At 41.8% G+C, this 25,078-nt stretch overlaps 1 protein-coding gene across 1 annotated transcript in view; it reads right to left on the bottom strand.

Annotated features, from left to right (window-relative positions):
• FREM1 (FRAS1 related extracellular matrix 1) overlaps positions 1–23,621 on the bottom strand; it is a 111,998-nt gene extending 88,377 nt beyond the window's left edge. The window contains exons 1-3 of the mRNA XM_058169048.1: positions 23,444–23,621; positions 9,546–10,012; positions 547–641 (exon numbers count right to left, since the gene is read on the bottom strand). Coding sequence (XP_058025031.1) covers positions 547–641; positions 9,546–9,767 — 317 coding nt within the window. The 5' untranslated portion in view covers positions 9,768–10,012; positions 23,444–23,621. The remainder of the gene's footprint in view (positions 1–546; positions 642–9,545; positions 10,013–23,443) is intronic.
• Between the last annotated feature and the right edge of the window lie 1,457 nt (positions 23,622–25,078).

Genomic DNA, 25,078 nt, shown 5'->3' with positions numbered 1-25,078 from the left:
ATGCAATCAGAATTCAGGAAGCAATAGTGAAATACCTGTACAAAAGGTGAAATGTACTACAACTAATGATTGCTCAATAGTGACAACAGCCAACTAAAATGTTGACCAAATTATGAAAATAAATTAAATTAAAAACTTTGGTCTTTTTTGGAACGTAGAGGGAAAAGTAGATTTCTTATGAATAATATTAATTTTTATTTATTTATTTATTTGCATTTATATCCCGCCCTTCTCTGAAGACTCAGGGCGGCTTACACTATGTCAAGCAATAGTCTTCATCCATTTGTATATTATATACAAAGTCAACTTATTGCCCCCAACAATCTGGGTCCTCATTTTACCTACCTTATAAAGGATGGAAGGCTGAGTCAACCTTGGACCTGGTGGGGCTTGAACCTGCAGTAATTGCAAGCAGCTGCTGTTAATAACAGACTGTCTTACCAGTCTGAGCCACAGAGGCCCTTTTTCTTATTAACTCTACAGAAGGATGGAGATATACAGTATTTCATATACCTTTGAATCATATGCTACTCAGGTGTTGCTTACCTATATAGCCTTAGCATGACAAAGTCTTCATCAAGAATTGGGCATCCGTTGTGAGTGTACTTGACTTCATTGGGAAGAAAATGGCAATCAAACACCTGTTAGATAAAGAATATGTTTAAAGAAGGAACATAGTTTTATTATTTTATTTTATTTGTCATAACAGCATACATAAGCATGAAGCAACTATACAACATATAAGCATATATATGAGTATAAGCATGTAATAACTATATAAATTGGATATAATGAAAGGAAACAGTAGGACAGGAACGGTAGGCACGTTTGTGCTCTTATGCACGCCCCTTATAGACCTCTTAGGAAAGGGGTGAGGTCAATAGTAGACAGTTTTTGGTTAAAGCTTTGGGGACTTTGAAAAGAGACCACAGAGTCAGGTAGTGTGTTCCAAGCATTAACAACTCTGTTACTGAAGTCATATTTTCTGCAATCAAGATTGAAGCGGTTAACATTAAGTTTAAATCTATTGTTTGCTCTTGTATTGTTGTGATTGAAGCTGAAGTAATCTTCAACAGGAAGGATATTGCAATAGATGATTCTATGAGTTAAACACAGGTCCTGTCGGAGGCGGCGGAGTTCTAAGTTTTCTAAACCCAGGATTTCAAGTCTGGTGGCATAAGGTATTTTGTTGTATTCAGAGGAGTGGAGAACTCTTCTTGTAAAATATTTCTGGACACATTCAATTGTATTGATGTCTGAAATGTGGTATGGGTTCCAGACAGGCGAGCTGTATTCAAGAATTGGTCTAGCAAATATTTTGTAAGCTCTGGTTAGTAGTGAAGTGTTTCTGGACAAGAAGCTACGTAAGATTAGGTTTACAACTCTTAATGCCTTTTTTGCGATGTAGTTGCAGTGGGCTTTGGCACTTAGGTCATTGGATATGAAGACTCCAAGGTCTTTGACAGGGTGGGGGTCATCTGTAAGATAATGTCCATCGAGTTTGTATTTAGTGTTTAGATTCTTTTTTCCAATATATAATATATATATTATATTATAATATATATATAATATATATTATATTACAGACATTTCTCTTTTATCATTATGCATTCATATATTGAGAAGGATGTATTACAACGTAGATGAGATTTTCACAATTAAATCATGCATGATAAAGATAGGAATCTAACAATGTAATTGAAGTGCAAAAATGAATACTGATTTTATTGAATTATTTAGAAAATTGTAAAATTTAAACTTTAGTAACTGATAATTGTGGAAGGACTCCCTGGACCAGGGGTCTCCAACCTTGGTCCCTTTAAGACGTGTGGACTTCAACTCCCAGAGTCCCTCAGCCAGCAAAGCTGGCTGAGGAACTCTGGGAGTTGAAGTCCACACCTCTTAAAGGGGCCAAGGTTGGAGACCCCTACTGTAGATTACTGCTTTTGCTTTGTCAAAGAAAAAATTTTCTCCTGAATTCAGTCATTTCTCCTTCATGGTCAGATTATCCCTATCTAACTTGAAATCAGATATTTTAAAAATCATTTATTCATGTTTTAGGAAAACCCATCAATCCTCTAGCAAGTCCCATGTTAGAAGAGAAAGAGACATATTTTAAACCAGGGGTCTCCAACCTTGATCCCTTTAAGAATTGTGGACTTCAACTCCCAGAGTTCCTCAGCCAGCTTTGCTGGCTGAGGGACTCTGGGAGTTGAAGTCCACAAGTCTTAAAGGGATCAAGGTTGGAGACCCCTGGTTTAAACTGTGAGGAAGAAAAGTAAGTGCGGCTCTCCACTGAATCTGTGAACATTTTTGAAGTAACTGTCCCCTTTATAATTTATAAACATCTTGAAGATGTCATAGTAGAAAGCCATTTTGGTGTAGTAGTTAAGGCACGAGGCTAGAAACCCGGTGACTATGAGTTCTAGTCCCATCTTAGCTACAGAGCCAGCTGGCTGACATTTGGCCAGTCACTTTCTCTCGGCCTTAGGAAGCACGTAAATGGCAAACCCCTTCTAAAATCTTGCCAAGAACACTGTAGCAACAGGAGTCAGCACTGACTTGAAGGCACCTCCCACCCAAAGAGTAATCTTAAAGGGGTGAACTTTGAGTCCTCTAAATACATGGATACTCGAGAAATAATATAATTACCGAAGCCAACATTTTACATTCAAAATTCACTTACTGCTGCATGGTCTTATGCTAAAGATATTTTGTATTTGTTGAACGTTTTTCCTTTTGCTTATGGGGGTATTATAATAGTAACAGATTTGCCATCTCCTCCATGTTTTTATTTTAATGCTTAATTTATTTTGATTAATTACAAAAATTTTAGGTGACTTGCTTTTTATGCCGTCATACAGTATCTAGCAAGATTTGTGTTATCAAAAATGCTCTGAAAATCTCTGTCAATTATGTGGATGGTGAAGAAAAAGAATCTCACTCATTCAAATTCAGGACTCCCAAATGCCAGCAGAGTCACAAAACAACTGAAGATTGATAAGCGAATTCCTCTCTTACACTAGAAAAAGCAAAAGTACCAGTAGTCCTCTTGAAAATGATGAGGGAGAAAAACCAAGTTTCATATTCTCGCTTAAATTTTATATTATCAAATTGATTTTACGGGTTTTAAATTTTTTGTAAATTTTAGAGGGTAATATTTTATCTATAAGTAGCCATATTAAATAGGTTTTTTAAGGGTTGTTTTTAGTTTTGTATTATTGTTTTCTTTCTGTATTTTATTCTTTTTTTTTGTTTTTTTACATTTATATCCCGCCCTTCTCCGAAGACTCAGGGCGGCTTACAGTGTGTAAGGCAATAGTCTCATTCTATTTGTATATTTACAAAGTCAATTTATTTCCCCCCCAACAATCTGGGTCCTCATTTTACCTACCTTATAAAGGATGGAAGGCTGAGTCAACCTTAGGCCTGGTGGGCCTCGAGCCTGCAGTAATTGCAGGCTACTGTGTTCTTAATAACAGGCTTCTTACAGCCTGAGCCACACCGAGGCCCTTGGCTGTACACCGCCCTGAGTCCTTCGGGAGAAGGGCGGTCTATAAATAAAAATATTCTATTCTATATTCTATATTAAAATGAAGGTTGAGAAAATCTAGAGTAAGCCTTTGAATCCCCAAAATCTTTTCTCTGAGCTTTTATAAACCACAGGGAGTCCTCGATTTACAATGGTTCATTTAATGACAGTTCAAAGTTACAATGGCACTGAAAAAAAGGGACTTATGACCATGGCATTATCCCTATGGTCATGTGATCAAAATTCTAAGGATGCTAGCCAGATGAATACCTGAGAATTTTTTTTTTCTTATTTTTCTCCCCAAAAGCTAAGGTGCATCTTGTACTCTGGTGCGTCTTATACTCCGAAAAATACTGGTAAAGGTTCCCCTTGCACATATGTGCTAGTCATTCTTGACTCTAGGAAGCGGTTCTCATCTCCGTTTCAAAGCCGAATAGCCAGCGCTGTCCGAAGACGTCTCCGTGGTCATGTGGCCAGCATGACTAGACACCAAAGGTACAGGGAATGCCGTTACCTTCCCACCAAAGGTGGTCCCTATTTTTTCTACTTGCATTTTTTATGTGCTTTCGAACTGCTAGGTTGGCAGAAGCTGGGACAAGTAACGGGAGCTCACCCCGCTACACGGCAGCACTAGGGATTCGAACCACTGAACTGCCAACCTTTCAATCGACAAGCTCAACATCTTAGACCCTGAGCCACCATGTATATATATGTATATGTATATATATACCCCTCCCACACACACACACACACTCAAGTATGCCTCTCAAAAGTTTTTGTGGCTAAGACAAAAAAAACCTGAAGTCTCTAATCAAAATTAAAACTGAACTCTTCTTTACTGCCAATTAAAGGTACTCCAAAATTTCTCCTCCAAGACAAAAACTTTATCCTGTTAATGGTAGAACCAGCCATTAACAATGCCTTTCCCCCTATGCATGACACTCAGAAATACATATGTGTCCTCAAGCTAATGCAGGAAATAATTGAAAGAAACCAGATGTGCACCTCACTCAGTATAAGCATACATTAGTTTTAGTTTTTTTTTAAAAAAGCATATTAGGAGCTGGTGTGTGAAAATGACTTTAGATAGATGGGAAAAGATTAAAGGCAATTAAAACCTCCTGTTTCAAACCACTCCTAGCTTTGAGAATGCAGCCTCTTCTAATGCAAAAGGATACATCTGTACAGCTTTTGCTTATCCATCAGAGAATAATAGTCATGATATTAATAAATTATACTTTTTTCCATAAGACATCATTGCTTCTTCCTCTTAATTGATAACAAGGGAGATAAATAATGAAAGCTTTCTTCTCAACAGGACTGTTACCCAAAACAGACAGCAATTATAAAATAGACACAATCTGCTTTGTTAAAAAGAAACATCTGTTTTATGCTACCTAATATGTTTTCCTTTTATACAAACAGGCATCCATAATTGTCTATATATTTAACAAGTAAAACAAAGGAGAGCTAAATCTTTTCTTAATTAATGTCTGCCTGTGCTTTTATTTCCACTTCAACTACTTTTCAATTACAATATGTAATTAAATTGTCACACATCCCTAGCACATTACTCACTTTAATGGCAGAAACAAGATCATAGGAAAGGCTCTTCTACAATGAAGCTTTTGCTGGTTAAAATAACAATTCCTAGCATTGCCTTCACTGGCCTGATGCCCACCAGATGTGTTCAGTTTCAATTCTCGTTGAATCACATTCATTCAATATTATTTTGAGGTCATCCAAAATAGTCAAAAACCAAGTGCTACTTTGGCTTTATCTAAGACCATATATTGCAGCAGCCAGCATTGTTGGTGTTGATAAGCATTGCCACTTGCCAGGAAGTCATAAACCTGATTGGTGAATGATGAATCAGTGGCCAGGAAGAAATTTGGGTGCCATAGAAGAGGAGTTTGTTGGTGAGGGCAACAGGCCAATTGAAGGAATTGAAGGAATAGGAAACCAGTTGATGTCCATGAAACTCTGGTGCTAGCCTTGCTTCAAGTATACTGCCTTTAAGAGCTTCTTTCTACAACAAGAATCCCATAGGATTTTCTATTTTAAAAAGATTTGTCTGTTAGACATATAAATCTTGCTTTTCATACAATCTCATGTGACAGGAAAATATCCAGGATGTTAGAGATAAATAAATATTAACTTTCCTGGTTGACATCTGCTTCCAAAAACTTAGTGGGAAAGGCATTAATATCTTAGTCTGCTTACAGAGAGAGAGAGAGAAAAAGAGAGAGAGAAAGAGAGAGAGAAAGAAAGAAAGAGGGAGGGAGGGGGGTCTGTCTTATCCTGGACTAATATTTAATGTAACATTTAATTGCATTACAGCATGAAAGACAGTGCAACTATAAAATGTTATACCTGCAGAGATCTGGTGGGGCATGCCTTCTTCAAATTATGTCATGTCAGAGGGCTTCTTTTTAAATTAATCGGTTTTGGGGTAAGATTTTTTTCTTATATAAATAAATAGATATTGCTTGATTTTAATGGCTATATTCAAATGTTGTCATTGTATTATGCTGAGTTGGCTTGGGAAAATTAAAATTAAAATCTCAAAATCAAAATATAACTAACTGAAACAAACATACAGTCCTTGACGTACGCCTACAATTGAGCCCAAAGTTTCTGTTACTAAGCGAAATAGTTGCTAAGTGAGCTTCGACCCATTTTATGAGTCTTCTTGCCACAGTTGTTAAGTGAATCACTGCCATTGTTAATGACACAGTTGTTAAATGATTCTGGCTGCCCCATTAACTTTGCTTGTAAGAAGGTTACAAAAGACAATCACACGACCCTGGGACATTGCAACCATCATAAATATGAGCCACTTGCTAAACATCTGAATTTTGATCATGTGACCATGGGGATGCTGGAATGGTTGTGTGTTTTTTTTCAGTGCCATTGTAACTTTAAACAGTCACTAAACACATGGTTGTAAGTCAAGGACTACCTGTATTCAAACACATACTTCCTGGTAAGGAAAGTGTGGCCTTAACAATGGCAATAGGTAGGCAAATGTAAATTTGTTGATTCCCCAGATATGTATTTTTCCTTTTCAATTCAGCGCATGATCCATGTATTTTTTTTTAACCATTTCAAACATGCAACAAATAATAAGCTGGATGACTCATTGAGAACTACAGTAATGCTTCTTTATATAGTGACAGCTGCTAGATGGAGCAACTCTATGGGGGAGATAGAATAGAACAGAATTCTTTATTGGCCAAGTGTGATTGGAAACACATGGAATTTCTCTTTGGTGCATATGCTCTCACTGTACATAAAAAGACAAGATATACTCGTCAAGAGTCACAAGGCACAATACCCAGTGACAGTCATACGGTACCATAAGCAATCAAATCATACTAGGAAACAGTATCAATATAAATCGTAAGGATACAAGCAACGAAGTTACAGTCATGCAGTCACAGATGGGAGGAGATGGATGACAGGTAGGACGAGAAAGATCAATAGCAATAGCAATGCAGCCTAATGTGAATAGCCTGACAGTGTTATCCGTTTAGCAGAGTGATGGCATTCGGGGGGGGAAACTGTTCTTGTATCTAGTTGTCTTGGTGTTCGGTGCTCTACAGTGTCGTTTTGAGGGTAGGAGTTGAAACAACTTATGTCCTGGATGCAAGGGATCTGTAAATATTTTCACAGGCCTCCTTTTGACTCGTGCAGTATACAGGTTCTCAATGGAAGGCAGGTTGGTAGATGGGCGATTAAGAAGTTTCACACACACACACACACACACACACACACACACCTTATTTGTCCAATAGATATGATCAAGGTGCAATAATGAACAAACAGCTATAAAAACAGATAATAATGCATGTATGCACATAAATCCACTCACAGCAGAACAGGATTGTATGGACAGGATTGGATATGGGAGCAATTGAATGAATGTCATCCTGCTAGGTGCCATCATTTATTAAACATGAAGTTTGTGAATAAGAGATAAACTTCTGGTTTAAATCAAATTAAATTCCTCAAAGCAATTCATTGTAAATTGTTAACAAAACGCATTCAATCTATGCTAGACTTTTTGAATTGTTGCTCAGGGGTTACATTACAATGAATACAACTCCATACTTACTATGCGCGCATCTTGAGCATGTAGCAGTTTGTGTGTGGGTGGTAAGTACAGAAGAAATAAATGCTGAAAGATCACAAAAGGCCACATGTGATTTAAATTTATAGCACTGTGGCTCAGTGTGTTTGCTTTCTGTATATCCCTTGTACAACTTGTTTGTTTTAACAGCATGTGGTCCCCTCGAAATCCTTTTCCTTCCCTCCATTAGAATTCTGAGAAGAGCATTTGGATAAACGCGGGACTCTTTTGGGGGCGGGTTTCAAAACCCGTCGCTACCAGTTCACTCGTGGGCGTGCGTGGGCGCAACACTTCTGTATATGCACAGAAGTGTCCGGGCGGGTGGGTGGAGCCTCCCGTCGCCGCTATCGGTTCGCCCAATCTGTGGCGAACTGGTAGCAACCCACCTCTGGACGCTTTCTAAAATTTGCAAAACAGTTTAATTTGGAAGTGATGTTCATTTATAGTACTTAGAGTAAAATAGATAGCTCTGAATTTAGTCTCAGTTCTGAATACCATGGAGCTTTTATATGCAATCAAGGAGGTGTTGTGATCTCCACAACGTTCCTCCCCAAATCCCAACCATCTTTCACTATAACGTGCCGGGGTGGGGTGGGGGGAGAGAGAGAGAATAAGAATGAAAATTTGATTTCAATGATCAATACTTCTGCCCCCAAACCTGCGTGACTGCAAATACCATCAGACTGTCTCCCCCAAATCCCTCCACTGATTTGTATTAAAGTGGCAATAACTCTTCATAATATTCTCCCATTCCTGAAAATGCCCTCTCATACCTATAGGGATAAACTTAGCATGCATTTGCATTTTTCCCATGTTAGGCGACAGGAGAAGGAATTTCTTGCTTTTTCCTATCTCATGTTGGATCCATACGTGAAATTGGATCAGTGGTGAAGTCCAATTTTTTTTACTACCGGTTCTGTGGGTGTGGCTTGGTGGGCATGGCAGGGAGAGGATACTGCAAAATCCTCATTCCCACCCCACTCCAGGGGAAGGATACTGCAAAATCCCCATTTCCTCCCCATTCCTGGTGGAAGGATATTGCAAATACCGTATATACTCGAATATAAGCCGATCCGAGTATAAGCCGAGGTCCCCAATTTTACCCCAAAAAACTGGGGTAAACTGGGGACTCGAGTATAAGCCGAGGGAGGGAAATGAGGCAGCTACCGGTCAGGGAAAGCCTCCCTCCCTCAGCCGAGAAGGCTGGCGGCCCCCCCGCCCCGCCCTCTCACTGCACCGGCAGGGCTTCCCCGCGCTAATGCAAAAGCCCGCCAAGTTTGCACCATCCGGTATAATGTGAAAAAAAGAAGAAAAAAAAAAACTCGAGTATAAGCCGTATATACTCGAGTATAAGCCGAGGGGACGTTTTTCAGCACAAAAAACGTGCTGAAAAACTCGGCTTATACTCGAGTATATACGGTATCTATTCCCACCCCACTCTGGTGCCAGCCAGAGGTGGCATTTGCCAGTTTTCTGAACTATTCAAAATTTGCACTACCAGTTCTCCAGAACCTGACAGAACCTGCTGGATTTCATCCCTGAATTGGATGGTGTTATATCTGGAATGCCCAAAGATCATATTGGACATCTCTCAAGCTTGAAACTTATCTCATCATTTCCTAGGCAGCATCTCTTCCTCTTGTTCCCCGAGATCATCCATATATTCCATTATCTAAGTAGAACGTCTTTTTAGATTAATATTTGTTTTACTGAATGGCTATCATTCTCAAGTTTCATGCACTTTTCATTAGCCATAAAATATCATTCCCAGACAGAAATTCAGATAGAGCTCAGCACTCCACCTTGTCAAATAACATCAGCTTTAAATAGACTTCATCTCATCCAATAATCACAACACAATTACAGTTGAAACCCACGTACCTGTGGAGTCAGCTTCCCAACTCTCTGGGAGATTGGCTCATTCATTACCACTTCTATTTTGCACGTATCTTTCTCTCTGGGGATGGAAAACTGCAACTCATTTTGTGACAGGAAGACAGATTGACCTCTCATCACTTTTAGTCCCTGGTTGATGCTGACAAAGGTGGAGCAGGTGGTTGTCAGATTCAGTGCAAAGAGCAACAGAACCCAAATGTTTTCCATAGTGTTTCCAAAGAAAAAGCACCTTGTGCAATGAGGTGTTTTCTTAATCCTTTCCAAAAACTAAACAACATAAAAATTTCAACACTTAGTCAATGGTTCCAGGTTACAGCGTCTGGTATGGTTTTTTTTTTAATTAGGGATATGTCCTGCATAACAAAACCAGGAGATCTTTGACAGTATCCTCAGGTTAATAAATATATGGATCAATTCCAACCGTCAGAATGGTGAACGTATTTTTCCAAAATCTAGATGGAAAGAGAAAAAATGCACACACAATGGGATAAGTATTTTCTGAAAGTGTTAAATATTGTTTTATTTATAAAGGACCTTTATTATTTTTATAATTCAATGTGGTGAACATATCTAATACTCCTTTCTCCTTTAAACTTTTGAATCAACTTTCCAATGTAAAGCCAAGATTATCTTAATGTTATACCTGTTATTTATTAAATCTTGGGATGGGTGGGCATACTGACATGCAGATGATAAACTCCAGGAATACTTCAGTATGTTTAAAGAGTAGCATGATGATCAGTAAAACTTTTCATCATTGAATGCTGATTAAATTTGGTCATGTCTGTGAGATCACATATCTTCAGAAATCTTTGGAAAGCTTTCATAATCAGTATAGAAATAACTCATATACAAATCAATGTACAAATAAAAATTATGCAAGGACGTACAGTACCTGGAAAGTACGTATGATATATGATATGATATAGAATATAATAATATTTAAAGCTCTTTATGGCATGGATCCAGGCAGTGGTGGGATTCAAGTAATTTAACAACCGGTTCTCTGCCCTAATGATTTCTTCCAACAACCAGTTTGCCAAACTGATCAGAAAGTTAACAACCGGTTCTTCCGAATTGGTGCGAACTGGCTGAATCCCACCACTGGATCCAGGGTATCTGAAGAGCTGTATCGCCCCAATGGGACTAGCCTGCCCTACCACCTTCAGTGGAAGGGGCTTACTTCAAACCCCATCTGCTATGGAATTCTGACTGGCAGAATTGAGTGTCAGGTTCCGGAATGGAGCAGGAAAATAAGACTCCAAACGAGAGCTGCCTGTGTCGTAGAGTGCATTATCCTCCGCTCTGGCACGATCTAACAAACACCTGTGAAGAATGAAGCATTGTCAGCGCTATTGTGCAGTGCTCCCCACCACCTTTTAAAGTTACCCACTCACCCCGTAACTCCACCCTGTAGCTCCACCCCCCAGCCTAGATGCGCTCCACCATCTAAGGTATCTGACATGGCATCACAGGGCACCTCCCCTTTGGCTTGTCGAGTTCGCCAGGGTAGGCTTCTAATATTGGGAGTCCCCGAAGCTCAACTGTTTCCGGCCCCTCCTCTCACTGGGCAGTGGTGATGGTGTTGGAAGCATCCGCTGCAATAGCGGGACCTGCAGTAGTGGTGAATGCCTCTAAGGCTTTGGGGCCCTCGTCATGGATGGCGGCAGCCATGGGCTATAGCAAGCATGATGGCAGCTGCATCAGCGACCCTTCAAGCAGGACTGGTAATCGGTCTTCCCCGGCCTTGCAAGAACTGAAATCGAGGAGAAGAGCCTCATCCAACATGAGATCTGATCCCATCCTCCTGGCCTTCCAGAGGAGCCCAAAAACCTGGTTTTGCCAGGTGGCTTGGGAGTGTGATGGCATGCTCCTTGTTGGAGATGGTTAATGGGATAAGAAGAACGTATCCCCCTCATGCGATCCATTTCCTTAGTCTTAGCTCTTATATAACTTTTTATAACTGTTTCTATATTTATCTTTTTTATCATTTGTAAGCAACCCAGAACCGCCTTATCGGTGAGATGGGCAGCATATAAATTTAATAAAATTGAATTGTTAAATAAACAAATAAAAATATGAAAACTCTCTGACCCCTGTTTTTTATTTCATACCATTTTAAGAAACAATCTTTTTCTAGTAGAATGATTTAGAGTAGAGTTTTAGAGGAGCACAGCAAATAGTTCTAGCATATCTCTGCTTCTTTTATATTTAGATCAGTATTTCTCAACCTTGGCAACCTGAAGATGTGTGGATTTTAACTCCCAGAATTCCCCAGCCAGCCTTGCTGGCTGGAGAATTCTGGGAGTTGAAGTCCACACATCTTCAAGTTGCCAAGGTCGAGAAACAGTAATCTAGATGATGGGCTGGAGCAGTGATTTAATGAATTTAAGGTTTGCCACCAAACATAGAAGCCTAGCTCTATAGAAAATGCCTGTGTCCTACTTACATGAGGTACATGAGATACAAAAGTTATGCCAATGAATGAATGAATGAATGAATGAATGAATGAATGAATGAATGAATGAATGAATTGTATGAATGAATTGAATGAATGAATTATAGTGAACACTTCCGAAGCCTAGCCAATGCCAACCCATCAAATGAGAAAGGCCTTACAGTATTGGGGGGGGGAGTCAAGATGGGGGCCGCAACGGTGTGATTGAAACTCCATTTGTTTGTTTTTTAATGTACCATACACCAAATGTACCATATATAAAAAACAGGCAAAGCTTTGTTCACAAAGCAGTGTGGTTGCCATCTTGATCTTTCCTACAGACTCCTGTCTCACTACAAAACATATGAAAGCATTTAATGATGTCTGTCATTCACCCAGTTGTTTACCATTACAGAGGTGAAAAGATATGTCAATAGCAATGGTTTCAAAAATTTTTACTATCTGTTCTCTGGGCTTGATGGGCTTGGCGTGGCTTGGTGGACGTGGCTTGGTGGCGTGGCAGGGGAAGGATACTGTAAAATCTCCATTCTCTCCCCAATCCAGGGGAATGTTACTGCAAAACCCCATTTCCTCCCAATCAGCTGGGACCTGGAGGCAGAGAATAGATAGGGGTGGGGCCAGTCAGAATTTTTACTACCGGTTCTCCGAACTACTCAGAATTTCCTCTACTGGTTCTCCAGAACTGGTCAGAACCTGCTGAAACCCACCTCTGGTCAACTGGTAGTCATCAAGTGATGGTTTTTATAGGTTTTATATGCAATCACTCTTTTACAGGTGGATGGAGCAATTGTCTGTCCACGATAACCACAGAAGTAAGGCACTGTCTATACCAAATTACCAAAAAAATATAAAACTAATGATCATGATATTGATTGATCATATTTATCTATGGCAACTGACTCTCATATTTAGGCCTTTCTTGTCCAGAAGTAGTGAATGTGGATATGTAAATCAATGTTGAATTAATATTTTCAAGAAATATGTTTTGTATATTGAACCAAGGATGGAAAATGGGTTTATCTTTCACTGTACTTTTTCTCTGTAGCAAAAATAAGTAGTGTATTTTTCATGCATTTCATCATTATATAATTAAAAGAAAGCCTAAGGCTTCTAAAAAGGATTTATAATTGAGGTAGATCCTTTTCAGAAGCCTTGGGATATCTTTTAATTATATAATGATGAGGAGCCAAAATACTCTGATGGCACACAGATGCTTTATATTCAGTTAAAACAGAGTCCTTTTTCATTGTAAGAAAAAAAACAAACTCCACATAGCATCTTATAAAACCATGACTTGGCAACTGGGCATTAGTTAAATTTTGTGCTCGGTTTCATGAGGTGATTTATAATCATCTGTTATAATGTCACATTGAGCAGTTCTGCATAGAAAATATAAATTTAGGGAAATAAGCTTTCTTATGCTTTGGGTGAAGAAAAGTAAAAGAAATAAAATGTTTTTGTTGGCAACCGTAAGAAAATAAATAAGAATACTTTTTATACCTAGTGAAGCTAAATGATGCTTTATTATTTCCCCACAAAAATGCACATTTCATTTTTCTTTAAGAAAACAGCTATCTTCTCAGCCATTATTTGCTGCAGGTGTTCTGCCTGTTGAAACAATTTTTTGGTAGGGTGAGTGCCACAGAGAGGAAAAAAATCATGTTTGCAGCTGGTCCTCCTACAAGCTGTGTGCATCTTAAAATTCCAGCAGAATAAAATTGACTTTGAAACACTTTAATATCTATGTATAAACCTATAATATCTATAAACAAAGTCAATATATCTAGATAGGAAGAGTATTGACACCTTTGAAGTCCAGAGAATCTTCTAAACAGCCCAGTAAACAGATCAATCCAGAGTTTTCATGTGAGGCACAAATGACTAGGATCGATTTATCCTACTCTGGACCATTATACAAAGACCTAACTCTCCAGAGAAGACTCTAAAGCTGGGAAAGATGGAAGGAAAGAGGAGAAGGTTAAATGGATTTAGTTGGAAGATCTGAAAAAAACATGTTAGAGATGGATCATCATGGACAAAAACGTATGTAGTCATCATGAGTTGAAAAGAACTTGATGGCACAAAACTAATCACTCAAAAAGGCTAATATCTCATGACTAACTGTTGCCTGAACACAACTGTTAATTGTGTAGCTAGTTCCAGGCTTGCAGATTGTTACTGTACAATCTGGAATTCTGAAGCGATACCATCCCATTTTGTCTCATTGCCTTTTGGGAAATTTTCTTTTTAAAAAATGTTGAAAAGAAAAATGAAAGAGTTACAAGGTGTTTTTTTATTTATTTATTTATTTATTTATTTATTATTTAAACTTATATACCGCCCTATCTCCCAAAGGACTCAGGGCGGTTTACAGGCATATAAAAACGTCAATATACAAATTAAAATAATCATTAAAAAACTTATTCTAATGCCAATAATTAATAATACCAATTATTAAAAATAGAAATATAAATATTAAAATCAATTTAAAACCCCTCTAAATTTAAAATCTAAAAATCTAAGCCAGTCCTGCACAGATGAATAAATGAGTCTTGAGCTCGCGACGGAAGGTTCGAAGATCTGGAAGTTGACGGAGTCCTGGGGGGAGTTCGTTCCAGAGGGCGGGAGCCCCCACAGAGAAGGCCCTTCCCCTGGGTGTCGCCAGACGACACTGCCTAGCTGACGGCACCCTGAGGAGTCCCTCTCTGTGAGAGCGCACGGGTCGGTGAGAGGTATCTGGTCGCAGTAGGCGGTCCCGTAGATAACCCGGCCCTATGCCATGGAGCGCTTTAAAGGTGGTCACCAAAACCTTGAAGCGCACCCGGAAGGCCACAGGTAGCCAGTGCAGCCTGCGCAGGATGGGTGTTATCACGGGAGCCACGAGGGCTCCATCTATCACCCGCAGCCGCATTCTGGACTAACTGTAGCCTCCGGATGCCCTTCAAGGAAGCCCCATGTAGAGAGCGTTGCAGTAATCCAGGCGAGACGTCACGAGGCGTGAGTGACCGTGCATAGGGCCTCCCGGTCCAGAAAGGCGCAACTGGCGCACCAGGCGAACCTGGTAGAACGCTCTCCTGGAGACGGCCGTCAAATGATCTTCTAGAGACAGCCGCTCATCCAGGAGGACGCTAAGTTGCGCACCCTCTCCATCGGGGCCAATGACTCGCCACCGATGGTCAGCCATGATTTAGCTGACTGTACCGGGATGCCGCATCCACAGCCACTCTGTCTTGGAGGGATTGAGCTTGAGCCTGTTTCTCCCCATCCAGACCCGTCGGCCTCCAGACACCGGGACAGCACTTGATAGCCGTTGGGGTGGTCCGTGTGAAAAGTACAGCTGGGTGTCATCCGCATACAGCTGGTACTTCACACCGAACCCACTGATGATCTCACCCAGCGGCTTCATGTAGATGTTGAACAGAAGGCGAGAGGATCGATCCCCGCGGCACCCCACAAGTGAGGCGCCCGGGCCGACCTCTGCCCCTGTCAACACCGACTGCGACGGTCGGAGAGATAGGAGGAGAACCACCGATAAACGGTGCCTCCCACTCCCAATCCCTCCAACCGGCGCAGCAGGATACCATGGTCGATGGTATCAAAAGCCGCTGAGAGGTCTAATAGGACCAGGGCAGAGGAACAACCCCTATCCCTGGCCCTCCAGAGATCATCCACCAACGCGACCAAAGCCGTCTCCGTGCTGTAACCGGGCCGGAAACCGGACTGGAACGGGTCTAGATAGACAGTTTCATCCAGGTGCAAGGGAAACTGATATGCCACCATATTCTTTACAACCTTCGCCGCGGCGGTTTGGAGACCGGACGATAATTACCTAAAACAGCCGGGTCCAGGGAAGGCTTCTTGAGGAGGGGCCTCACCACCGCCTCTTTCAAGGCGGCCGGAAAGACACCCTCCACCAAGGAAGCGCTCGTAATCGCCTGGAGCCAGCCTCGTGTCACCTCCTGCGTGGCCAGCACCAACCAGGAGGGGCACGGGTCCAGTAAACACGTGGTGGCATTCAGCCTCCCTAACAACCTGTCCATGTCCTCGGGAGCGACAGGGTCAAACTCATCCCATAAAATGTCACCAAGACCACCCTCAGCCGTCTCACCCGTATCACCGCAATCTTGGTCCAAACCATCCCGAAGCTGAACGATTTTATCGTATAGATAACCGTTAAACTCCTCAGCACGTCCCTGCAACGGGTCATCCCGCTCCCCCTGGTGTAGGAGGGAGCGGGTCACCCGAAACAGGGCGGCTGGGCGGTTATCTGCCGATGCAATGAGGGAGGAGGCGTAGCTACGCCTCGCTTCCCTCAATGCCACTAGGTAAGCCCTAGTATAGGACTTCACTAGTGTCCGATCAGCTTCTGAACGGCTGGACCTCCAGGAACTCTCTAGGCGTCTTCTCCGGCGCTTCATCCCTCTCAGCTCCTCGGAGAACCAAGGAGCCGGTTGGGACCTGCGCCGGGTCAGAGGCCGCAAAGGCACGACACGGTCTAAGGCCCCCGCCGCGGCCCGTTCCCAGGCCGCAACAAGTTCCTCAGCCGAGCCGTGAGCCAGACCCTCAGGAAATGGCCCAAGCCCCGTCCGGACCCCCTCGGGGCCCACCAGGCGCCTGGGACGGAACCAACGTGTCGGCTCCGTCTCCCTGCGGTGGTGAATGGCGGTCAGAAAGTCCAGACGAAGGAGAGAGTGATCTGACCATGACAAAGGTTCAGTGACTATTTCCTTTAAGTCCAGATCTCTCGACCACTGACCAGAGACAAAAATCAGGTCCAGAGTGCCACCCCCAATGTGAGTAGGGCCATCAACTACTTGGGTCAGGTCCAAGGCCGTCATGGAAGCCATGAACTCCCGAGCTGCCGTCGATGACGAGCCGGACGATGGCAAGTTAAAGTCCCCCATGACTAAAAGTCTGGGGGTCTCAACTGCCACCCCGGCCAGCATCTCCAGGAGCTCGGGCAGGGCAGCTGTCACGCAGCAAGGAGCCAGGTACGTGATCAGCAAACCCATCTGGCACCTATGACCCCATCTCACAAAGAGGGATTCGCACCCGGCAATCTGAGGTACAGTGGTCTCCCTCGGCTCTAGGCACTCTCTAATCACAACCGCCACCCCCCCACCCCTACCCTGAGCCCTCGGCTGATGGAATGCACGGAAACCCGGCGGGCACATCTCCACAAGGGGCACACCCCCTTCCGTGCCCAGCCAGGTTTCCGTAACGCCTATAAGGTCCGCAGCGCCCCCCTGGATAAGGTCATATATTAGGGGGGCCTTATTAACTACGGACCGTGCGTTGCATAACATCAGCCGCAGGCCCAGGCTCTGGGGGTCTTGACCATCCGGGGAACGGGAAAAGGACGAGGGATCGGGGCGCGCAACCGCTTGCAAACATCGGGCGCGCGCCCCCCCAGAATGATATGATCCCCCCCTTCCGCCATATCTGCCCCTCCCACTTACCGTGAAAATCGGGCCACCCTCACCAACAGGAACGCAATCTCCCCCCCTAACCTCCGAACCTATTAAAGAACCGTCACGAGCACGCGCAAGGACTGGCTCCCCTCCCGACGGGCTACCCCCAACGCCCGCCCTAACCCTCCCACCCCTTAAAAAAGCCCTATCTAAAAACCCCCAAAGGCTCTTTTTTTTCGCATGCCACCTCTGTGGGTCCCAGGACCCGTCATTGAGGCCGGCCCTTGATAATGCGGCGGGCCATTCCTGCGAGGCGGGGGCACCTCGCAGGCGCAAGAGTTCTAAGGCAGAATATCGCATAAATAGGTTAAAAGCATAAACAGGAGAGAGAAGACGACGTGAGGTAGCAATGTAATGTCTGGGGTGGCAGGATGTAATGCCAAGTCCAAGTGGATACCCATCTTCCAAAATGTCTTCAGATGGTGGCTGGCTTAAAGCTGGTACAAGCTGGTATAAGTCGCAGATGCAGTCTGATAGTAAAAAGTTATTGTGACTCTGCGGAAAGCTCAGTCCTAAAATCCATCCTAATAGAGGTGGTATTCATCTCCCCCGTTCGTGGCGTCTCCGAGATTTCCAAAATAGATGTTTCCTCAAAAGATGTTGCAGAGTAGGGCCCCAATACACCATTCGGTCCCCAATCACCTTCCCGGACAGTCCCAAAAATGGCCATAACCCCTAACTCCAGCCGGCCATATAAAGTGCAAGATGACAAATGCAGCTGACCCATGTTGCAGATGGTAATGCAACTCCTAGTCCGAGAAGAGGCAGGCCTCGCTAGGCCTGACCAGGCCAAGCTAGGCCAAGCTAGGCCAGGACACCTCCGGTGGGGGCCACAAGAGGGATCTTTCACAGCCCTTCACCCTAGGCCCCTCCACCAAGTCCAGAGGGGGTCAGGGGAAGTCAAGAAGAGCTGGAGAGCCCAGAAACCATCCGAAGACGTCAGATGCCAAGAAAGCAACGAAACGGGGGGAAAAACCCGGCTGCGGCTTCCAACAGCCAAATCCAAGCCGCAGCCTCGTCCGTAGCCCAGTGGCTGCCATCCGCAGCTCGCCCATCCCTCGGCCTCGTTCCCGGCAGTCGGGGGTCCAGAGAGGTTCCCAGACCTCTCCCCCGGCTGCCCGAAAGCTGACATACCGGATCGGGGGGCGAAACCGCTCGGCAGGCCACCTAGGTACCGGCGTCCTTCCTCCATGCCCAGCTGTTTCCTTCTTCGGCTCCCGCCCGGCCGAGTAGTAAAATGGCCGCCGTTCGCAGCTCGCTCTTCCCCGGCTTCGGTCTCGGCAGCCGTGAGTCCAAGGAGGTCCCAAGACCCCTCTCACGGCTGCTCAGATGGTAATAACCTAGCCGGGGGGCGTAGGCTGCTCGGCAGGCCGCCTGAGCGTCGCCATCCCCCACTTCACCGGATCGTCGTCCTCCCGATCTCCCGGTTAAGCAGCCATCTTGCGCATACGCAGAGCCCCATTTTAACCAATAAACATAATATCACTATCCTATCCCTCACAGTTTTCAGTTAACTGATTTCAGTACAAGCGTTGCAGAGCAAGGATCTATACGTTATACCTGAAGTGAAGATATAAAAGTAATAAAGGATTCATGTCAGTTCATCATCATTTCCCTGCATAGACTCAGAGATATGTATAGTCCAATATACAATCTGAGTTCATGAAATACTTTTCACTTAGTTGAAGGGTACAAGGGATACTCACTATTGACAAAATACTGCTATTTATGAAAAATGCTCCTTCTATACTACTGATATCTATAGAATTTAAAAGTCCCTAATCCAACCCATAATCTAATCCTTGAGTCAGCAGAACTGTATTCAATCATCAATTGCATTGATTTGATTCCCAAACAGCATTATATCTCAGGAAGAAGAGCATCAACTGGTGATGCCTTTTCAGATTTGGTGCAGGACAAATTAATAAAAGTGATTGGATGATGTCCCTGACTTTGTTTCTCGAGCTATAGAGCATCATTTCCAAACATTAATCACTCTCTTTAATGTATGGTGGGGATTGTCTTTTTAACCCGCATCAGGTTAACCTACACCAGGACATATGTAGTCAGTTGCTTTGAACAAGAGTTGAGCTACCTGTTGAGTTGCCCATCTACCAGGCTACAGGTATGGAAGTGCATTGGAGTCTCTGCCTCCCATTCTATTCCACGCCCCAGTGCTTTTCCCATTACCGTAAGCTGAGCACTCAGCATGCAAGAAAAGGAGCTTTCTATGTTTTTTCACAGTAGTCCCTGTCTACAAGGAAAGCTTTTGGGCCTATTCAGGTTTTCATTTAATTAGGAATTGAAGTAGGTCAAGCAAGAGCTGGATTGCTTTTAAGACCAAAGATCGAGCAATGATTCAAACACACATATACTTCCCGCGCTGAATGGTTTAGTTGGGACCTCAGATTGCACAGAGGATTGGATTTGTGATCAAGGAAATCTAAGCACAAATCTCCTCAGGTCTCCCAGCTGAAGAAGTGGATGAAGAAGTAGGGATGAGCCCGTACAGAGTTGAATTTTGCCTGCAGGTATTTTTCTTTGGGAATAAGTAATTGAGGCAGACCACTTTAAAAAAGACAACTTCAGCACAACGATATAACATGAACTTTAAAAGAACAAAGATAGCAACAAGATGACTTCCAAAGCATTTGGTGAAGGTTGTTTTGCTTTCTTTGAAATATAAGGCGCTCTTTATAAAAAAAAACACAAATCCTCTTATCTTACCTGTATTTAGCAGGGAATGTTTATCTAAAAATCAAAAGAAACACAGCTGACAATTCACCTTCTCAGCCAATTTTTCTGAAGCCTTTGAAAATCTGCCACAGGCAGGACTATAAGTATTGCAATCTAAGCAAAACATTTTATTAAGATGGTTTAAAAAACGTTGGAAGTCTCTCTCCCTTGTTGTCAAACAGGCCACTAAATCTCTGCAGACATGCCTACTGTCAAGAATAAAAGCTTAAAATTGGGTTTAATAGGAAGTCAAAAGAGAATTTCTAACAGCCAGCTGTTAGATTTGTTTTACCATGGCCCTTTACCTTAGTGTCAGCTTTCTGAGATAGTCAGGAAATTAAAACCATGAGTATTAATTGTACAGTTACAAGTAACAGAATCTTGCAAGTCTCAAAAGTAGTTCCCCCTCCCTTGCCTTTACTTCCTACAGAACTAGGGAGGGTCCCTTCTGAGATGCCTTCCTTATCTTCATTCCTTGGGCTGAGATATCTTTTGTATGACCAATATCTAGCTGTGGATCTTTCTCCTGTCTCACAGACCATTACATATAGAGAAAATAAAACCTGTACGGTCAATACTTTTACTAGAACATAGATATCCGGGCTGAAAACCAAATCCCTGAAGCTCAGGAAACTCTAAGCACACCCACCTGAGACATCCATTCCTAGCTAGAAGTGTGGCAAAATAATGAAATATGCCAGTAGTGGGTTCCACTTACCTTCGCTACTGGTTTGGAACTGTGAGCACCTGTGGCCCTTCTGCGCATGCGCAGACTGTCCATGATGACATCCGGATGGGTGGGCGGAGCCTCCCGCCGCTGCCACTACCGGTTCGCTCAAACCGGGAAGAACCAATAGAAATGCACCACTGAAATATGCATCATGACATTACGATACAAACTTCTAGTAGCCTTTTATAGTTTATGAGCTGAGTTTGTATCACAAGATCACAATGCAGAATTCATCACTTCCGCCACTTACCCTCTGCTCCCCACAAATTCCTAGAACCAAGGATATAAGGGAGGGGGGTGGAGTAGCACAAATAGATCTGGCACCAAAATTTTGGCTTATGCTCCTTTTCTTTATCCTTTTTCTTTTTTCTTATCTTTTTTTTTTAAAAAAACCTTCCATAGCTACCAGGGAGCTAGTTGTATACATATTCACTTTGTTACCCTTCTTGTTTAAAAGTTTGTTTACTTAAGTAAAAATGTGGTGCTTGATTCCAATGAACGTGTTTCATATCAGGGCAGCAAGTTTGGCTCAGGGCCGCGGTGTGGCTCAGGCTGTAAGAAGCCTGTTATTAAACACAGCTGCTTGCAATTACTGCAGGCTCGAGTCCCACCAGGCCCAAGGTTGACTCAGCCTTCTATCCTTTATAAGGTAGGTAAAATGAGGACCCAGATTGTTGGGGGGGCAATAAGTTGACTTTGTATATAAATATACAAATAGAATGAGACTATTGCCTTACACAATGTAAGCCGCCCTGAGTCTTGGGAGAAGGGCGGGATATAAATGTAAATAAAAAAAAAAAAAGTAGCAACTTTCTTTTTAACCCTGTAACTATGGTAGTGCAACTGCAAAACTATGCATATTTCACTTCTCTGTTGGAAATAATTTTTTTTTTCTTTTAACATTCAAAGAGGTATGTAAAGGAAATTAACCCTCCTCACATCTCAGAAAAAGACAGTCAAACTGAAGATTTAAAATTACTGACTGTTGGAAAAGCAGATAAATTTGCAGAGATGAAACTAATTTAATCTTTCTGGAAAGGCACTCACCAGAAGAAAATGCAAATCACACTCTCAAAATGTTTTGTCACTATTTTCCTTCTGTAAGAATTCTGAAAACTGAATATTATTTCCAAATGTCTTCCCCAAAGACAAAAGTAACTTGATCTTGCAACTTCTTCTTTACTTATTGTGTTCTTTATGAGTGTAGGAGGATGTTAAAACAGAACCACAAATCTGAAAGCTATTTAATACTTTACAGAGAAAAATGGACTAAGCTGAAGACTCCAGGTCTTACAGATGAATTCTACAAGGTGTATCTCATTGCTGACTAAATATACACGGAAATATTATAACTTTCTAGGTTTTAAAAAATCCGTTCAGAAAAAAAGAAAACATTTGCTGGAAAATAAAGAATAAAAAGTTAACAGCATGATAGATGCAAAATGGTCTTCAGACAGACAAAGGAATTTTTACAATCCAGGGGGAAAATCCTTTGCAGTTGAGATATTGGGCAATTCAGTTCTAAGCAAGTTAAAAGACAGACTCCTGCTGAGTTTGATGAGATTTATTCTTTAATCAGTTAATTTAAGATTGCAACGTAAATCTCATTAAAATCATTAATATATTAAGCAGTGTGTGTGCTGGATTGTAGATCATGCTCATTTCAATAATGAGCAGGAAGCTATTTCCTAAAATCTTGGATTTAGTTGGCATCTTAAAACCATAACATAATTTTATTTATTTATTCAATTTATAAGTCCCATTTATTTTTCTTTTACAACCTTACACTAATTGTATAAGCCAATCAATTCAATGAGATGTGTTCTATTTCTTTGCCAGTCATTACTGAATCTTTCCTTTATTATAATATTTTAAAAGTTGCAAAAATATTTTTGATTGGGGTTCAAAATTTGTCCTGTTAAAGCATGTTAAATTGCTTAGAAAGTTAAACTGTTCCTAGTAAATATACTACAAGTTCCTAGTAAACATACTGCAAGGCTCCACAAGATTTGCAATCTTGTTTAATGAAAAGCATGAGATACTGCACTGCTCAGCAGGTTAAACATATTGTGTAAAATATGTTTCTCAGTTTCTCCCATGCTGAGAACAGTGGGAAAAGACACAATCTTCCTTTTTCCAAGTTTTATAAAGGCAGAATGAGGCAGTCAGGACAAGAAGTAGATGGTTTAAGACATGTTGTGTCCAGAGTTTCATTATACAACATAAACTACTAAGGCAAGAGAATTGATGCCACAACTTTCTTTAATGGCATTTTGTTACAATATTGTTTTCCCCAGTCACCATCAGATTTTTACTTTCATCCCAAAAACTGTTCTCATGCATACGGTTTAAGAAAACTTCCATTCTATGAAACTTGAGCATTTACAAGACATTATGTTATTCTGCAAATATGACATTGTACTACTCAATTATTACACAAAGCAACTGAATCAGAAAGAGAAAGAACCAAAAAACAAATAGTACTTACAGGTAGCCATGTCCTTTTCTTGCTCTAGCCAAAGACGCCACTAGCTTGGGAAGGGTAAAATGAGGCACTGACCCAATAATGCCTTGTTTAAAAGAGTTGCAGCTGGAGTGGGGGGAGAAGAAATCCAAGGAAATGGGGAGGGGGAAGCTGAAATTCCAGTCTTTCTGGTCAGCCTGTATTTTTCTTTGTAAGAAACATCCACATTAAAAGTCTCGCTGGCAAAGCTGCCTGCCAGACAGCTGCTGGCTTGAAAATGTCCATAATATAAAAGCTTTGTGATAAGGATGTTCTAAAGATGCCTACAAATATTCATACTAAGCAATTATTTTTTGGCAAAAAGTCTTGGGCCCTTCCTGTTCCTTCCTGCAGTTTCATTCCCTTATTCCAGCAATACATCCTTCGAATGCATAGGCTTTCTCCACCCAGCTCCACCACCTCCTTCCATTCAACAGTTCAGTCAATTGCTCCCCTATAGTTTTCCCTGATATTTTATTTCTTGATTTAGCAGCAAATTTCAAAGGAGAAACTCTCTCTTTTATAGAGAATGCAAGTTCTCTATCCGAGCTGAGAAATGATACATGTTCCAAACTATTTTTTTTAAATTTGCATTTATATCCCGCCCTTCTCCGAAGACTCAGGGCGGCTTACACTATGTCAAGCAATAGTCTTCATCCATTTGTATATTATATACAAAGACAACTTATTGCCCCCAACAATCTGGGTCCTCATTTTATCTACCTTATAAAGGATGGAAGGCTGAGTCAGCCTTGGGCCTGGTGGGACTTGAACCTGCAGTAATTGCAATCAGCTGCTGTTAATAACAGACTGCATTAGTCTGTTGAGCCACCAGAGGCCCTATAAAACTATAATTTGCAAACTGCTGTCCTTAGATCTCAGTAGCCTAAATGTTGTTATTAGTTCTACACAGTGGTGGGATTCAAAAAAATTTTTAATTAAAAAAGTTTTACAAAAATTTTTTTTACCTCCTCCTCCTCCTCCCACCAACCCTCACCTTTTCCCTCCCCTTCCCACCTTCACCCAATCCCCCCACCCCACCCCCAGACTGCCCAGAACAATATACAGGGTATAATATCTAACAATCATAAGCTAGAATACACTAACTATCCATAGACTCCCATCCATCCCCTAGAGCCTTAACTCCCCTTCTCCATAGTAAAGAAAAAGAAAAAAAAAGAAAAAAGAAAATATAAAGTACATTCTATTCATTCATAGGCTATTTGGTAGTTCTTAATCCAATATTTGTTTTAAAAATAGTCGATCCATCTTCTCCTTTCCAATATATATCTTTCTTGTGGATAGTCTTTCTGGTACGCTGAAATTCCTGCCTTCTCCAGTAAGTTCATTACTTTTAGCGTCCAGTCTTCAATGATAGGCAAATGTTCCATCTTCCAATAATACGCTGCCAGTAATCTAGCTACTAATATTTAATTTAAAATCAATTTACGCCCTTAAACATTATCTTCTTCTTCAAAATAGTTTGTATAATCCACCAAATTTATATATCCACCATATATAATAATACATAGTATCAGCCCAACCAAATCTCCAACATTTAAGTTATAGTTTCAAATACATACTCGCCAGTATTTAGAATCTAGATATCATCTCTAAGAC

Source organism: Ahaetulla prasina, chromosome 2 (genome assembly GCF_028640845.1).
Source record: "Ahaetulla prasina isolate Xishuangbanna chromosome 2, ASM2864084v1, whole genome shotgun sequence".
NCBI classification, from domain to species: Eukaryota; Metazoa; Chordata; class Lepidosauria; order Squamata; family Colubridae; genus Ahaetulla; species Ahaetulla prasina.
The sequence above is the reverse complement of the archived record's forward strand: the minus strand, read 5'-3'. Positions and strand labels throughout refer to the sequence as shown.